The sequence below is a fragment of the Rhipicephalus sanguineus genome, chromosome 2, assembly GCF_013339695.2.
Source record: "Rhipicephalus sanguineus isolate Rsan-2018 chromosome 2, BIME_Rsan_1.4, whole genome shotgun sequence".
Classification (NCBI taxonomy): domain Eukaryota; kingdom Metazoa; phylum Arthropoda; class Arachnida; order Ixodida; family Ixodidae; genus Rhipicephalus; species Rhipicephalus sanguineus.
This window is the reverse complement of record NC_051177.1, coordinates 107,515,910-107,534,491: the sequence shown is the minus strand read 5'-3', so window position 1 is coordinate 107,534,491 and position 18,582 is coordinate 107,515,910. Positions and strand designations below refer to the sequence as shown.

The following is an 18,582-nucleotide window of genomic DNA, read 5'->3' as shown; positions in this document are numbered from 1 at the left end:
TGAGCCCGGACTACCGCCTATGTCGTGGCAACCGTCCGTTAACTCAGGAAACGTGGACAATTGCCAAGCCGTGCCACAGTCTGTACCCGCAAGCCGACCTCGTTTCAACAGCGAGCAGCAGCGCCGCAACACTTATCCGACGCCGCGGTTCCACCCTGCGTATGCAGCGACGCGGGTGTACAGAGACCACGATGATCAGAGCAGATATCTAGTGCTTGCTGACGGAACGGCGGGGTTTCAGCAACATCGCGCATTTCGGCCTCCTCCCCGTGTGTGCTACAGCTGCGGTCTCCCAGGACACATCACCAGATTTTGCGACCGTCGTCGACTATACCAAGAAGAGCCCTCACCAGCATCTTACCAGACGAATTATCGACACTTCACCACGACATGGCCAACACGTCCACCTGCCAGTCGTCAATTCCATCAAGGTAACTTCCGGAACCCGTCACCAGCCTCTGACCGCAGCTTAACACCTCCGCCTGCGATCTCCGTCGCCACGGCGTCGCCTCCCACCACCACCTCCGGAAAACTAGGCAGTGCGGCCGATAGGGGGTAAGGTCGCCGGATACTGTGCGCTGCCAAACGATAGACCTCCGACAGCCTTCATGCTGAAAAACAAGGTTGATGTTTGTGTGGATGGTGTGCCTACTATGGCTCTTGTGGATACTAGGGCAACGATTTCTGTGATGAGCCTTAGTTTCAAAGCTTTACTTGGACAAAAAGTTATGTTTCACATAACAATATATCGACGTTTTCTAGCGTTAGTGGTGACACGTTGTGCCCGGGTGGTATCTGCACTGCGGATGTATGCTTGTGTGGAAAAATATTCAGTACTGAATTCGCCGTTTTTCCTTCTCTACGCTCTTCCACCGAGGTACTTTTTAGACACCATATTTGCTTTCTGCCGTCACAACGACCCTTGTATCACCGAAACCCTCTGCCGGGCCGAGGAGGCTCGGCGCCTCACCCGATTGCGTACTTTAGCTTCACAAGAACACTATAAATCCCGATATGATAGTCGACACCATCAGGTCACCTACAATCCCGCTGACCTAGTGTGGTTATGGACTCCGGTGCAGAAACGTGGACGCTGTCAAAAACTCCTCGCTGACTATGTTGGACCGTTTGTTGTGATAGAGCGCCTTAGTGAGTTGAATTATAGGATTGCACGCCTAACTACCAGTGGAAGACGGTCATCCAAGACCGAAGTCACGCATATAGCACGCCTGAAGCCCTTTACTCAGCGACCCTCCAACTGACTTCTCGCCCGGAGGGCTTCGTCTGCAAGAGGAGCAATGTTAGTGGGTCTAATCCTTGTCGAAGGAGTACCAGCGACAACAACAACGGAGTAGGAAAGAAGATAAGAACGACGTGCAGTACTGGCTGACACTCGCCGTCCAGCTCCTTGCGAATAAAGCTCTCTTGCAAACCTCATAACAATATGTTCGAGGTTGGGTGACTGCACACGGAGGTGGAGAGATAATTTTGTTGCGTAGTAGCGGGTGATGAAATAACTTATCAAAAAGGCACAGGCGAAATATTTTGCGACGTGATGACAAAGAAGGCAATGAGAGAGAGAGAATTTTATTTGAAGGCAGAGATGTCAGCCTGAGCTAGTGCGCTCTAGATTGCTACTCTTCACATAGGAAAAGGGAAAGGGGAAAAATAGTGATGAGGGGTGATGATGGGGAGAGGAAAGGGATATGCGCATATACAATAACCACGTGACATAGTGGTTTCGCTATAGTCTTCTGTCCAGTTCTATGCTCTTAAGAAAATCTATCACAGCCTTGAGAGCAGTTGGTGACCTTGTCTGGTCGCACATAGTTGACAAAATACCCCTCTCACTTAGTGTTGCCGCATCGATTCCTGCCAGCTTTGAAGCGAGCGTATTACGTTGCGACACGTAAAATGGGCAGTCAAAAAATAGATGTGCTGTTTTTTCAGGCACTTGGACATCGTTCAAAGAAGTCAAGTTAAGGCTAAGGCATTTATACTTGTGGATCTGTTACAGTTAGAAAGAATTAAACGAGTGGGAGTTATTATGAACCACTTTCCAATGACTGCGTAACGTTTGTATTGATGCGGCATACTGAAGTTTTGGGCTTATGAGTGTTTTGTAGAGAAGTAGTTTTAAAGGTGCATTCGAAAATTTGCGTCGTAAGCAACCTATCGTTCGGTTAGCATCAATTACAAAATGCGCGATTTGCTTATTCCAAGTGAGAACGGATGTGATGGGAAGACTGAGGTACTTGTATGTTGTCACCAGATGTAAGGGAGCGTTATTAAGGGATTTTACAGGAATGCCATCAGTGGTTCCAGATACGCGCATGAATTTACACTTGTTAAAATTCACTCCCATTAAACACGAGTTGCAGCACGCAAAAACGGCGTTAACGTCAGCTTGAAGCCTGGTTACGCATCATCGCCAGTTATTTAGGTTTAAATACCCAATCATCGGTGAATGGGTGAATTTTAAATGAAATACAGGTAGGTAAGTTGTTAATATAAATGAGAAATAGGAGAGGTGCAAATACATAGCCCTGAGGTACACCTGAACGAACTGGGCACAGATTCGAGATTACTTCGTTAGGTGAAACAAACAATGAGCGATTATGAGGTACACCTCAAGCCAGTACAGCTTCTTTCAATCAAGGTTTAATTGATGCAGTTTGTAGATTACTTAACTATGACACACTTTATCGAACGCTCTTGAAAAGTCTCAAAAAATTAAGTCTGCTAGTGAAGAGTGGTCAACTATTACGTTGAGGTTATGGGTGACAATACTACTTTAATTTCACATGAATATATCTTGTGGAAGGCCCGTTGAAATTGAGGAAAAAAACGCAGAAGTTTCAAAGTTGGCAATATGAGAAATGAGCATACGCTTGGAAATATTGCATGGCATGCTGGTTAAGGAAATAGGCCGGTAGTTAAGTAGGGAATGTTTGGCACCTGAATTGTAGAGTGGAAGCAGCCTCCCCACCTTGCGATATTGTGAGTATTGTTTAACTGACAATGTTGTTTTACTTTCTTGACCTGATTTTCTATTTTATTCGCTTTGCATTGACTTTGTTTCTGCAGTGTGCATGAATTAAATAAAAGAATACAGCACATGCCAAGACAGGAGTTGGGGTTACAATACTGTGACTTTCACACACAGCACATATTTAAGGTCCCGCACGGAACATTTCACACACACAGTGCCAGCTTTCATCCGTACAAACGAACCAGCCCAATGTGCACCCTTAGTCAACATCAAATAAAAATTGGGGGACGCTTAAGCTTCGCCTTTAAGAGTTGAACGCGATAGCGATATTCTGTTCCTAGTGCGCAGTTCGAACACTACAAATGTTTAACAGAATGCGCGCACTAAGGTGTGTGCCGTATGTAATGGGTAGCATGCTTTAAACCAGGAGCAATTATGCGCGAGAAACTTTTTCGAAGTTGCGATGCACCCACTACGTGGTCTTAAGGGAATACGCGCAGTAATGTGTCTGCCTTTTGTAATGGGTGGCTGTCTGTAAACCACAAAGTCGTTATGATAGATATGGTGTGACGCCCGATGGCAGTGTACGCTTGTACCACGCAATATTACTGCGATATTACATCTCGTACTGTGACACCTGTATACAGGACGCGTATTTTCGGGAAGCATCAAAGTTACTTTCAGCGCAGCTCCAAGCAGAGGCGTGGCTGTGTGGTAGAACACCTGCTTGCCACGCAGACGGCCTGGGTTCGATTCTCACTCGGACCCAACATTTTTATTATTTATTTTATTTGCAGCGTTTTCGATTTTTCGGTCACGCACAAGATGATGATTTTTCGCTCACAACCAACGGCCCCGACGCCGACGGCGGAATTTCTGCGATACGAGCTCTTTAACGCTATCGCGTTAATAAGATATAGGAGCTGGGAGGCATGGCTTTCGTATGAGAAACGAAAGAGCCAATTCTCACTCCTTCACCAAAGCCAGTAGCCACTCACGCCAATGGGGCCTTGAATTAAGGCTATTATCATTGTGGCTTCTTTAATAATTTTCACTAGAGTTTTTACTCAGTGACTGATTACTGTATATGCTTTTTTGCAGTAAGCGTCTTAAAACAGTTTTCGACGAGCCCTTAGATGGCCGCAGTTCTAGCTTAGAATGCGGCTGTTCTGCTTGTTTCGTGCACTTGAAAAGTTTTCTTTTTTTCATGGCGAGCAATGGAGCAATGAAGCAAGGAATTGCAGCATTGCAACTCTGATTAGATGCGCAAGCGGTTGTTTTACCTATGGTGCATGTTCGGTTTATCGTCGCGTATATTTCACCACTTTCACTTGGAAGCTTGTCGCATTATATACATTAGTGTTTTTTTCAGTACGGAAGCTCTTTGCTGGAAGTTGGCGCACAGTTCCTGCTTTACGACTGCCGTGGCCCACTTTTCCGCTATCCATATACGATGTGTATGTCTCTTGGAAACGTGTTTGCTGGCCACTGCAATGAAGCAACGGTAGTGGAGTTCTATTTTTTTCCCGTTGGGCCCGCCGGGATACCGTAATCTTCGGAATGACACGCAGGCACCACTATGTCACCATCGTCAACTGCACAGCGAGCAACCATCACGTTGTTGGGTTACTGAGGCAGCAACCACTCGCGAGAGCTTTCCAACCACAACCGCCCAGGAAAAAGAAATACTACCATGAAGCATGGTTTGTTGACCACGGGAGTAATAGTAAAGCAGCCACCCGTGGAACGATAGCACCGCTGCGTGAGCGCGCAAATACTGACCAGCTGTTGCAAGCGAAGCTACGTCATAAATGTCGCAAGAAGCAAACAGAAGCAAAGTCAAGCAACAAGTTCCATTCGTGGTCTGCCGTCGTGCTTCTCCCGGAGATAACGTGATCAGCTTGCGGTCGTAAATGCCACCGCGGGCAATTCTTTTTCATGGCAAGCGATGTTGCTTGGGAATGCTTCTAGTTAGTGCAAAAACGGACAGAAAACTCTGCAGGCCGTCGTGGAACACGCAGTGCAACCACAGTGTAAGCTGTAGGAGCGGCTCCCTAAAAGCGTGTTGCGCATTCATTTAGGGCGCTTATTACAAGTACTCAGCATATAACGTATTGGTTTAATGTGCACACATCTATCAAATTTTTATAAGGTGCTCTTTTTTATCCGAAGAGTACGTTGTGAAAGATATTAAGTTTGACACTGTGGACACTTTGTTGTTTTTAAACAGAAAGTCCACATGAGACTATCGCAAGATCGTGGCAAACAAGAGTGATTGTAACACTGTTCATGACGCTATGAAAGCGCCTGCGCTATCCGGACTATAAAACGGAGGCTCTTGAGGATGTTGAATGGGGGTGTAACCTGTAGTGGGTGGGTAGCCTTAATGCTCCCGCGTTAACCGCACCTTATAGAAAGCTATGACCCAGCCGCTAGCAATGAATTGCGGCAAAGCCCTGTGTGTCGGCTGGACATGCTGCTTTAGAGAGTAAATCCATTAAGCAATCCACATAGTGTGTCACACGTGGTGTTTTATCACGCAAATTTAAAACAACGTTGCTGAGGCTTCTGCTGATGGCGATGATGATGAACCGAGGCTGATACCTTTGTAATATGCAGGCAGCTGTAAGGCAACCGCTCGTTACGCACCTCAGATGACGTGACACCTGATGCAATACCGTAGCATCTATCATGTAACGTCTGCAACTACTTAGCTGCACACGTAACTTCTTCGGCTATAAAAGGCCCTATGTTTGCGCTGGTATTTCTGAGGATGGTATATATTGCTCCATAGCTGTGTACGATACGTGCACCTCGTTAACGCGCCCAAGCGGTACGCAGTTTGGCTGAAGTGACATCTGGTGCAACACTACGCAACAACGTTAAACATTCCACCTATTGTGCAGTTAATATGGCGTGACATTCGAATTTACCGCGTGAGCGTAAACCAATATGTGCGGCCACGTGGGTGCACGTTTTCTCAATGCTGTGACTGAGGAAAATGATGAATTATGGTTAAGGTTTTTGCAATAAGTGGGTATTTCAACACCAGCGGATTGCACGGGACGTTAGGCCTGGTGTAGTACTACGCAACGTCGATTTATTTCCCTTCGCGAGCGAGATCTGCGATGATAACTGGAGGCAGCAAAGGACAACGGCGCCACCGAAATTGGCTTTCGTACTAAGATTCGTAACAGCGTACGCTGTAAAAATTGTGAAGTGTTTCTGTGATACGAGGTTGCAAGTGTAACCGTCCTCCTTCTCCCCCCCCCCCCATCCCGCACACACGCATACTTATGCTGAGAATAACGGCGATATGCCGACGAGCAAGAATTGCAGTCTCTCCATCGTGTAAAACGTTCGCAAAAAGTTCGAAGTGGCGTGGCCTTTTACAATTGCAGGGGGATTTGGTGACTGCCTCTTGAAGAAATTTTAAAAAGATATTCGAAGTGCAAAAAACAGTATATTCCAAAAATGCCGAGGTATAGTTAAAACTTATCATATTTTCGGGTCTGTCCAGCCTAGGCAATAAGAGGAAAATGGCACGTTCTGTCAAGGACTGCTTCTGCAACACTTACGAGCCGATGTGGCAGCACAGAGAATATCTTTCCGTAGTCATAAATACAGCATGATAACAGTGCAACCACTGTACGAAACGAGGGCTCGTAACCGAAGAAATCCAGAAACATGCGAAACCAAACTATTTCAACATAAATTTTTCTCTTCGGGAAACTTCTTTCTGCCGTTAAACTTGTGAAATTATTTATTCCGTAGGCTATATAGTGATCGTTTGTAGACTTCGGTTCGTATACTGCAAGCTCTCAAATGCACGGGCGAGAGATGTTGAGGAGGGACGCCTGCAAAGAAACGTTCTGTCTAAATGACAGCCAGATTAAGGTCATTAAACATTATATTAACTACTGCACCGACGGTGGTCGTGGTTTATTTTAATACCAAGAAAATGCTTCTTCTCATGTTATTAGCGACAAAGTGGGGATATACAAAGAACTCGTTGGAACGGTTTCTTTAGAAATGGATCTATTGACAAATAGTTGCGTTACTTATAGCCTGCTATTTACTCACTCTTCTAGTCACTCTGCGTAATGTTTACCATCGTGCCTTTCCACTTTTGTGGCAGCTCTTAACTCGCTAGTTATGGAAAACCAACATCATTTTAACATAGCAATATTTCATCTTCTAGTCGATAATCCTCACTTTAACATACTACCTGATCACTTCTAGGAGCCAAACATAGAGACGTCGATCACCACATGCCGGTAGACTATACTCATTGGCAAATATGCAACATTTTCTTTTCCCTTTAAACGCGGCTGCATACAACCAATCTACAGGATCTATCAGTGGGCATTGATAGATACAAAAACACAGCAAAATCTGCCCAATGAATCCTGCATGTAAAATGTTTGAATTGCTTATCAGGCATGTAACTATTCCTCCCCATAACATTCATGAATAAAGTCATCAATCTAAACATACCAAAGTTAACTACTGTCGCAAGCAACCGCTGATCTCATATTGCCCTAGTTACATAGATGTAAATATAAATGCAGTACCTAGCAGTTAGTGCACACCCATATTATGAGGGACGGGCAACGAACCAGGTAGTTCTCTAACAAAAATCTTTAAATATCAAGTGTAAGATCTGGATTAAGAAAATATGCAATGGAAATCAAACTTTGAAAGTATAAATGTTAAGTGAAGAGATCTTTAACGTGAACAAATGTGTAAACACGAAATAAATAAACAATTATATACAATTTCGTAAAAAAAAGAGAAACGTTAAAGTCTGATTCAATACTCCAATTGAATGATCCTATACGAAGCTTCCAACAAAATGAAATATGCTTCAGGCAGTCCTGACCCATTTACTGCTATTCCTGCGCGTGGTTGAAATGAGTGACGTACGTTTTGCAAAAAAATATCCGTGAACACTGCCTCAAGGGAAAGGTGCGGCTGACAGGACGAGCTGCCTGAGCGCATTCAATACTCAGCCGTCGTATTTTTTTCGCAGGACGCGACGGCTACATATCAAGCAAAGTGGGTGAAAAAAAAAAACTTGTTTGTTTGCCCTTAGCAATGCCTTGTCACTTAAATTTCAACGCCCGACACGTACGAACCTTCGTCATTGACAGCCACAGCTGCTACCGTGGGTGTCGCTTTAGTATAGCTTTGTTGAAACTCGTGGCACGACGCTGTGGGACACCATTAGCGCTCTACCAGACGCGAGAGCTATATTTACCTCTCACAGCTATCAACCCTGGGATTCGCCGCGCAGATTTTCGATGCGTGTTTTTCCTGACAATCATAACAGTTGCGAAGAGGTGAGGGCGTGTAGCAAAACTGAAACGAGTGCACATTCCTGAAAGCACCAAGGGGGGCGTCTGCTCTAAGGAGCAACCGTCGTTACGGTGGAAGAACTATGGCGCGGTTTTCTCACGCAGCGAACTTTTGCTTCTAGCTTTACAAAATATTTCAGCGTTTGAGGATACAGATACGCTGTTTGTTCAGTCATTCCTGCCTCCATTCCATTACTTTACCTTCATTTTAATCGGCACGTTAAAAACCAATAAACGAGATCGCCGGCAGGCTCATAGTTTGCAAGTGGTTCAACTTTTGCATCACTCCATTGAACCTTGGAGCAGAGTGAAGACGCTGTGAATGTGGTGAACGGGCAGATAACTTTCACAGAATGATGGTGTCGGCTGCATTGTGTTTTTAAACTTTATCGTTCAGACGACGTAGAAAAAACTTTTTACGTTATCGGGGTTCAGAAGATAATGTTTCTTCGAAACATTTTCTCAATAATTCCAAAATATTCATTCTCCTTGTCAAGATTTGCTTGAAGCGTTCCTTTTTCATTTAAGCCTAATGCCGCCTTTGTGATTATTGTGTTCGCGTGTGTGATTGATTCACCTCTTTTACAGTGTTTTAAGGTGCAAGCCAAAAAGGTGAAGTGGCTCAGTGTACTTGTCCTTTTGCTTAAGTGGTGTACTTGCCTCGCAAGACGCTGCATGTTCTCATATACGTTGTGTTCAATGTGATATGCGTCATCACATGTAAAGTGCGCTGATTGGAGTGTTTGTAGCAATATGCTTGAAGTATTGAAGTGAACCTTGCAGAGTGCCTAAACTTACATTACAGCGTCTCAGTAACTCGGGAACAACCTCGGCGCTTCGATCACTGACACTTTTTTTCCATAAACACGAAATACAATAAATAAACTAGAATATATAAAAAAAGAACCTGTTTCTTCTAATTGGCTTCTGTACTTAGTGGCAAAGGAATTGTCTTATTCGTAATAAAGGTGTCCAACGAAATTGCGATATTTCTGTAGAACTATTACAGCGGCAACAAAATCACCCCCAGAATTTCCCATCCGTATTGCATTCATGGTAAATAACGGCAGTTTCCAGCAATATATTGCAGCAACTGATTTGTTTCTCTTTTTATTTTTCTCTTACTGTCAGTTTAGCCCCTTCTCCAACCCCACTTTTTGACTACGCAGGGTGAAAAACCGGACATCTTGCCTGGCTAATTTCTCCCTTTCCATCTCGCTCTTTCTCTCTCATGGATATTGGCCTATGTGTGCGATTGAAAAACAAAGAAGAAGGTGTTGCAGTTTTTGAACATATATATATATCAAAACGTTTATTGAGGGAAAAAAGAAAAGAAAAAAGTGTTTAGGGAGCGGGTGGGTGGGGCCCCTATTTTAGGGCTCCACTGGCTTGAGCGGCCCGCCGCGCCTGGTCGAGGAGTGCTAGTTGCACCACCCGATCCTCACTGGCGAGCAAAGTCTCCCACTGCTCCCTTCCGGAAATTTTGCCGGCTATTTGCGGCGAGTTAATTTCGGGTGGCCTGTTCTGGCAATCCCACGTTATGTGGGCGAGAGTGGGCCTGCCTCCGCACCACGGACAGCTATCTGTTCTGTTCTGTTCTGTTCTAACTGTTTTGCTGTGGAGAGGTTGAGGTCCATATTGCCTCGGCTACTCCATATCACGAAGTTATGCAGCGATCGCTGTACATTGTGGGGTGAATGGCATGTTTCAAAGAAAGGTTCGGATATGTATGTGTTTGTATACGGCGCCAGTCGTAAGAGTCCCGCCCGGATAGATCAGGGTGGGGTGGACTGTACTGTCGTCGCTCAAGCCGTTGGTGCTCAAGGATGTCTCGCGGTAAGAAAGGGCTTTCTTCGGAGTGGTCGGCCGCTCGGTTTACAAAAGCACGAGCTGCGCCGTCCGCTCTCTCATTGCCATCGAGTCCTGCGTGACCCGGGCACCAGATGATCGCATGGTCATGCGTTAGGTCGGGTCCTAATAGGCGAATGGTGCTGTGTGGTAGTCTCCCGGTGAGAAAGAGTCTACATGCGACCTTGGAATCGGTAAGAATAAGTGATGATTGTCCCAGGATATCCTTAGTTTTAATAGCTAGCGCGATGGCTGAAGCTTCTGCGGTATTCGCGGACGCAGCTCGAGTAGTGGCGCATGTCAGAAGCCCTTGACTTGCGGCCGCTCCTACGACTGCGAGGGCGTACTTGTTGGTACCGGATCGGGCGACATCTGTGTACACCGTGTCAGGATTTCCCCCGAATTGCCGCTGTAACTTGCGAGCTCGAGCGCTTCTACGACCTTTGTGGTATTGTGGGCTCATGTTTTTGGGAATAGGGGCTACTAAGATCCTTTCACGTACCTGTTTAGCCATGGACTCCAGTTCTTCTCCCGCATACTGAGGACGAGATGGGTAACCTACACGGCATAGCAATTTTGAACAGAAAAGCCGACAAGATAACTTCGCAATCAAAACAACTACGTTACTAATAAAAAAATGACATGGAGTGTGACTGCTGAAGAGGACATAGCCGCTCGCAGAAATGCAAAACGATTACCATGCCTATATTTACAGCGTACTAAAGTTCGGTCGGTTTTACACAGAAAACCGAACTCAAACATTCAGCCAGAGAAAGTTAATTCAGCTCGTATTTATGGATTCATCAGAGAAAAAAAGTAAGACCGAAAGACGAGCTGTTTGGCACATATACATCTTAAGAAACTTCGAGCGCGAACTTGCCTCGGAAAGACGAACTCTTTTTGATGCGATGCGACGATTGGACGATCGGCCGCTCTCCGTGCAAATGCTGCTGGAGCACCGTCCCCATCGCTCGGCGGCTCATAAGGCAGTTAAAGCACTTTTGGGCTTCTTAAGGACTACGGGCCTTTGCGAACGCCTATGAGTGTTGTGCAGTGCCACCGCCACATACGTGTCAGCTCATTTATTGATCATTTCCTTTTTTTTCTCGCTCCCCCCTCTCTCTCTTTGTCTCCCATCTTTCCACTCCCCTTCCCTTTCTCTTGGCGTAGGGCAGCCAACCGGACTGCTGTCTGGTTAACCTCCCTGCCTTCTCCCTTTTGTGTTCCTTCCTCCTTCCTTCGAACGCGAACTAAGACAGGGACAAAGGTGAGGGAAGTGCTAGTGTCGTTCCCTCACACTTGTCCTTGTCTTAGATCGCGCTCGATGTTTCTTAAGAGAAAAAAAGTTTAGCGCCATATACGCAGGCATGTGATGCCTGTTTCCCGTCACTTGTGTCCTCGTCAGCACGCATAACGTTACTGTGTGATGAAACGGAAATACCAGAGGGCGACACTGCTGTACCTATAGATGACACACCGATGAAAGGTAGCACTTTCAATATAAGGTTAACACGAGATGGGTAAGAGAAAAGAAAGGAGACGACGGTTCGACTGGGGCATTCCCTTCTTGCTTCGCGAGGATAACTCCACCTATCGAAACGTCGGACAGCTTGTCTTAGGCACTTATTGCTGTTCAGACAGCCTCTACAACACTTTGTGTTTCCATCTTCGGTTCCCACGTGCACTTCAATATTCCCTGCTTGGTTTTTGTCTTTTCTCTGTACAGCATTACGTCATTACTACTTTCTCGTTTCTATTTAGCAGTTCTTCTCGCCTCGAACATGAGGTTATTATGTGCTTGTAATAAGCAGTGAAACATATACGTGCTGCATACGATCACATTGTGACTTTTTAGCTTGTGCGCGCCTCAGCTTTACTTAGCTAGCGTGAAAAGGCAACATGCTGATCGATGAAAACGCCTACGCAACGTTCAATCCAGGTACGTACTCGCTATAGGACATTTATGTAAGTACAAAGGCACAGGCGTTCCCACACAATTCAGGCATCCACTGGCTACTTCTATTGTTCCACTGTTATCCTATCGTCTCGATAATTCACTGTGGTGTCGCTGCGCCGAATTCTCATAGGAGTAGGCAGATTGATTCGTTTTGTTGACGAGCCGCGAAACTATGTGGCAATAAACTTCAACTTTAACGCGTGTCTTTCATAATTAAGTGTGCGTGTATCTCCGTTATTGCCAACCCTTTCATTTCACTGGGCACGACAGGTGAATCGCGTAGTCACCAGGGGGTGTTTTGCGACGCATTTAATAAGACTTGCGTAGGTCGTACAGTGAGTCGCGCGATATATTCATTCCACGGTATGCAGCGTGTTCTGCCACTGACATTTAAAAGCGGACTTCGACGTGGCGTGGAAATGCCCGCAGAGAAGACTATTACGAATACTTACATGCGCCGCTACGGCGCTGCTAAACATTGGGCTAGTTTTCTAGCTTTATAAGCTGTACGAGCATAAAGTAAAAGGAAGCAGAACCCCACGGCTGTAATAAGAGTGCTCAATACCCCTATACCCTTCCAAAGCCTTGCTTTGTCTGAAACTTTACATGCTCGCAAAGCGGTTTGAGCCCGTCACAGTGAGACACGGCGTCACTTCATACCTTGCGTTTAACATTAGCACAGACAAAACATTTGAAACATTACCTTCGGCATATAAGGTAAGCACTATTCCAGATTACCTCATCAGGAGTAAAACACTTTAAAGTCAAAATGTATATGTTTTAGTATATATATATATATATATATATATATATATATTATTGAAAAATTACGAAAGTTTCGCTAAAAAATTTTAATTACTGTATCGTGCGTAGTTTATTATGATACCACATATTTTGCAATGAAGTCAGTTTTTCGCAAGGTGCATCCACTCATTAAAGCAGGCTGCAAAAGTCGCGCCAGTTTTAAGGGGATGGAATTGCTTGAAGGAGAGCGACAACCATTTTCGATCTTCGGCAACATCATCGATCTTCGACAACGTCGACAACTGTCTTCGATACTTCGACAACCATCGGCTCTTTCGAAAATAATATTACGAACATCAAATTAATTCCTAAAAACTATTTTCAAGACCTTACCTAATTAGCGAAACAGTTGTTCGGATTTCCCAGCGAATATCCTGCGTTTTTGAGATGCCTCTGACTCAAGGCTTCAAACTGTACCACATGTCACATATGACTTTCATGACAGTCGTTCGTCGACTAGAAATACCCTGCAAAAATTACCTTTGCAATTACTTGTACGTGAACAGTGTTTCATTAACATTAATTCTAGAGCACCGTCAGAATAAAATCTTTTACTAATTTAAACATTGTCACACATATTATTCCTTTCTACATGCTACATAAAGAACTACTTCATGAATATTTAAAGTCAAGAATATTGCGTAAACCGATCTCTGAAGTTGAATATGGGACAATGTTTCTTATTTATCCACGCCTAAAGATGATAAAATCTACTGAGAGAGAAAGAGACAGAGGGAGAGATGAAACATGGAATGAAAGGCAGATATGTTCACCAGTCCGGTGAGTTGCTCTGCACTTGGCGATGGGGTAAGAGCAGAAAAGAGAAGGAGATAAAGTGAGCGAAAGAAATATGTGTAAACGCTACATACAATCTGGTAATGAGTTCCGAAGCCGTGTTGAAACAAAAAATACGCACTATTGTTTGTAGAGTAGCTCGTGCTCATGACTGCTTTGATCAGGATCGAACAACTCTGGTTTCCTTGCGTGGATGATCGTCAGTTTTTGTCGTGCTAGGCAATCAGAACATTTATTTGTGCTGTCATGCGAAAACAAGCGAAGAGGAACACTTTGCATCCACATGCCTGACACGCTGGAGTTCTGGCCGTATGGCTGTTATGGTTTTGATATGGACGCCGCAGACTACCTCGACCTCAACGCTAAAGGTGTAGCGGTGACCGTCTTTAGGAGCGAAGCGGTATTATCAGCAACAATCTGCATCGATAATTGCATGGAAGCCGAAGAGTGGGCCGTAACCCTTGCCGTCAGTGCTCAACCCCCAGATAACCTAATAAATGTTCTGAAATATTCCCAGCAAGAATGTCGAACCCACGCACAGTGTACTGCCTCGCCGGTTGTGCATAAAATCCGACACGAAACCAAGATATCCCACTAGCCAAACTTGTTTGTTCATCTGGGCACGCGTCTCTCATTGGCCCAGAGCATGCTCATGCGACAACCCGAGGCATCAGCTTCCAGGTACCAGCAGAAGGCCAGCTCAACCCAGACAACATGGAAATGATCCCACTCGCATTCACGGGCATACTGCCCACTGTTCCGTATAATTTCCCCTTCACCGCATGTGAAATTAACTCTTGCAGGCGCTGACGCTTGGCGCCAGACTAATACGTTCTCCAGCCTTGCACTCCGCCACACCTTCTACGCAACCCAATACGCGGACCAATGTCATTTGTTTCAACACCCAAGCTTGCACCGTTCCACGTGGGATAGCCTGAAACCATCCGGCCAATCTGGAATGCCTAACCATTCCCAGAGGGAAGTAGCTCTTTCCAGCCCATCTCTTGACGAACAGCGAAGAGTGATTGACCGGACGAGCTGGAATGCACCTGCAAATGGGGCCCCGAATTGAAGGCTCCGCCCTCTGAGACTACATATGCACGAGCAAGGCACAAAGCTTTTTACTAGGACCCCTTGTCAGACTACGCCTAGAATTATTGAGGACGTTCCTTTTATCAACTTTCTTGCGCAAACTTCCAAAAGGAACTGAACACAGCGAAGGAAGATGTACGAAAGACATCGGGGCATCGTACGTCTTTGCTAGCTGTGTTTAGTTTCGTCTGTAAGTTTGCGCAAGAAAAGTTGATGTTTAACGAACTAGATCAGTTATTTTTTTTTATTTCTCGGTGCGTCGAAAAAAGCGTAGCCTCGTGTCTATTAGTTCTGGTGACGGGCCAAAGGGTGTTATGATGATTGGCTTGTCGTCTTCCGGAAGTATGCGGAATTGTTGCAGCAGCGTGGTCAGATAAAGGAACACCTCGACTAGGGCTATGTTTTCTGCCGGACAGGACCTCCTCCCTGGATGATAAATGGGTTACGAAAGAATTAGTTCGCCACCGACCATGCAGGCATTTCAGTCTTCGCTATCGAGGAAATCATTATGCTATTAGATTGACCTAAGTCGCAAAATAATTATTGGTGCAGTTGTAACCATTTTTCTTAATGGAATGGCTAGATATTGTGATTTATTCATGGAAGGCAAGGTGGGAAATGTTGGTTTTTGCATCAATCTATAGTGGAGTTATGAAGGACACGAATGACGTATGACACGAATGACCAAAAGAACGCGGAAGTGCGTGTGCGTGAGGCGTTTTTTATCTCTATAACCATATCAAACACCTTCAATGTACACGGTATTTGTGTGCAAATGCTACAGATTTCAATAAAATATTACAGCTCTAATACGAAACTTGTGTGACTCGGCCCAGGGTCTTTCGCGAGAACAGCAGACGGACTCGACGACCATACGTTGAGCGCGAATGTTAATTATTGCAGTAAGATATCAATTTTTTTGTTTAAAATGCCGCATTTGTTTTAAGTGTAATTAATACTCTTGGCCCGTATTCACAAAAGCGTTTTACGCAAAAAAAAATTTGTAATAGAATAGTTCAGTCAACCACGATGTGGGACGTATCAATAATGAAGCTACTTACGAAAGAGAAGTTTCGTGAATTTGGTCCCTGGAGACCTGTTACATGTTTGTTGATGCTGTTCGGTCATGTCTTTTCGTGCCTTACATCATAGTTTTTAAATGAAACATGGCTTGTTAGTAATCGCATATATTCATACTTGTGATTACATTGCTTTTGCAGCTGAATGAGTCGTTTTTTTTTTTGCATACTTCTTGACAAGCTGTTGCAAAATGACAGAGATCCAGTGAGCTGCATCAACTTGCAATATATAGCGGCTTGGTAAAAGCCCCGGATAATTTATATAACGTTTTTCAGAGCCTGCGCTGGCTAGGCTTTTCCTGCGAAAGATATTAACCAACATCAAAAGCAACAGCCGCTCGTGCTAGGAACGTGCTTTATGAAGTCATTCTTTTGAAGTGCACTGCCTTGAATTCTGTGCACTATATATTACTGGTGTATAACCACTAAATTAAGAGGTATTTGCGAATGTTGACCTTACCAATGGAAAAAGTAACCAGACCATCAGGTTTCGTTGTCTTGGCTGTGCCGTCAGGATTCAAGAAGCGCGACGGGTCAAATTCGTCAGGGTTTTTCCACAATTTAGGGTCCCTGTGGACCGTCATCAGGTTTGGAAATACTACAGTGTCCTTTCTAATATCGTAGTCATCCATTTTCATGTCGTTGCCCACTCTGAAAAGCAAAAAAAGCTGATGACTTTTTCCCCTAATGCATTTCCTTCTATTGTCTCTCTGCTTGATGTGGTTCTGTCATTTTCTTTCTGTGTGTTTCTTAGATTTTCTTTATTTTTGAGCCGCGCCTCTGCACATGAACGAAAAAAGTAGACCAAGTGCGAAATGGGTCATAATAAATATAATGCCTGGAGTGATCCTAGTCGTTCAAATGTTTTCAACAGTTAAATATTGAGTGCGGCTATTACATTTAAAATAACTCTCATGATACTCTGTAATCTTCTTGGACCAGTACAAAGATAGATATTGTTTAATTACGCAGCGCTGCCATGACTAGGAAAGCTGCTCAAATAAATAATCAGGCTGGATAGATAACAGAGATGCTGGTCACGTCAAATGAATCGGTGAAGCAAATAAAAAGGATGTAGTAGACCGCTGACTGTTGGTATGTTTACTCTTTTTCTAACAATCAACCTTTGCGTGAGATAATGATTCTGCGAGAGCTCTACATACAAGCGTGGTATGTTGAATGGTGTGGCAATTTTCCAGCGGAACATCTCCCATATAGTGGCCATGGTGAGTGGCATGGAGGTGTGGTCTTCCCAGCCTGGCAAGCGATCACTGCCTACGACGGTGTCAATCTCTCGTTGCAAATCAGCTTGCAGCGTGTCAGGGCGGCTGGCTACGTTGAGCAGGTGCCAGTGGAGGTAATAGTTGCCGCTGGTGGCCGCGCCCGTGATCACGTCAACCATGTTTCCCACGAGGCTATCAACTGTGCGAAATATTCAGCACACATTGCGTTTTCTCTTGCACCGCACCCATTATACGCTCATAGTGTGTATTACGTGAATGCTCCTGTCATACTCTCGTCAAACAAACTGCTGAACTTATTTGCGTTACGACACGTGAAATTCATGTGCCACCAAGACAGCCATATAAGGACGATAAGTTAACTGTGTACCAACGAGAATGTTTGCGAAAGGTTGTCACTGTTATGAAAGATAGGAAAATTACGTTTTCGCCACAAAATGTCCCAAGAAATGTGAAAGAAAAACAATCAGGAAAAGGCCGCAACTGTGCGGCATGCACCGCATTTTTCACATGTGGTGCTTCGCTTTCGGCATATAGCTGCAATTAAGCAAACACGTACTTTTCGGACGCACACTGAGTGCCTCAGGGCGCATTTGAATACGTGGTCTAACGAAACGCAACGGCGAAACGCGCGAAGTGAAGCACTAATGAGTGACAGCGATGTTCCCATCCCTCGAAGGCGAAAAATGTATTACGAAATATCTTCCCGTAAGAAAATGAGCCTTTCATTGTATGTAAACTTTCTCTTAAGACCAAGTTTTGCATTTCGAGCACACTTGTAAATCAGTTATACGGCATCCCGCAAGGTGGCGGAAGGGATAAGAAAAGGAAATTCACGACCACCCGTTTGTACCCCGAAACCACCATGAAATCCGTAGGTATTTCTCAGCAAGGAAGCTTCTTACTTGCCGAAAAATTTGTCCTGATCCGGGGATCCAACCCGGGAACAACGCCTTTCCGGGGTGGTAAATTTGCCTTTCTCATCCCTTCAGCCACCTTGCGGAATTTCGCAGAAGTCATTTCCAATGATATGTGACCATGTGCTTCGAGCTGTTGATAAATTAGCCTTCGCGCTGCCAATTGGCAGCTTCCTAATTAGCTCAATTGGTAGAGTGACCGCCACGGAAAGGCGCTGGTCCCGGGTTCGATCCCCGGACCAGGACAAATTTTTCAACCAACTAAAAATCTTCATTTTTGAAAAATCCGCATGGATTTCTTGTGGCTTCGTGCTATAACGGGTGGTTGTCAATTTCTCTTTCTTATCGAGCACAATTGGCTGTGACCTTCACCAGAAGCAAACACTGCAGTCAATTTGTAATATTAAAGTGCGTCCACATACACATAAGAAATAGTGTGAGGCAAAGGGAGATTTAGAGATAAGGCAAATGAAGTATAACGAGGATCAGAAGGTTTTACC

At 44.8% G+C, this 18,582-nt stretch overlaps 1 protein-coding gene across 1 annotated transcript; it reads right to left on the bottom strand.

Moving 5' to 3' along the window:
- Positions 1 to 15,079: 15,079 nt before the first annotated feature.
- LOC119381247 (cytochrome P450 2U1) lies at positions 15,080 to 17,629 on the bottom strand. Its single transcript, XM_037649180.2, has 3 exons — positions 17,088 to 17,629; positions 16,385 to 16,575; positions 15,080 to 15,271 (listed from the first exon to the last, which is right to left on the bottom strand). Exons 1-3 carry the CDS (start codon positions 17,324 to 17,326, stop codon positions 15,090 to 15,092), a joined length of 612 nt encoding a protein of 203 aa, XP_037505108.2. The 5' UTR covers positions 17,327 to 17,629; the 3' UTR covers positions 15,080 to 15,089.
- Positions 17,630 to 18,582: the final 953 nt, after the last annotated feature.

What these genes read in the sequence shown, in the direction of transcription:
- LOC119381247 (XM_037649180.2), bottom strand. Translation starts at nt 17,326, where the DNA reads ATGGTTGACGTGATCACGGGCGCGGCCACCAGCGGCAACTATTACCTC. An exon ending in CCATTCAACATACCACGCTT is followed by an intron (nt 16,576 to 17,087) that starts GTATGTAGAGCT and finishes TTTGCTTTTCAG; the next exon opens with AGTGGGCAACGACATGAAAA. An exon ending in TCTGGTTACTTTTTCCATTG is followed by an intron (nt 15,272 to 16,384) that starts GTAAGGTCAACA and finishes TTTATCATCCAG; the next exon opens with GGAGGAGGTCCTGTCCGGCA.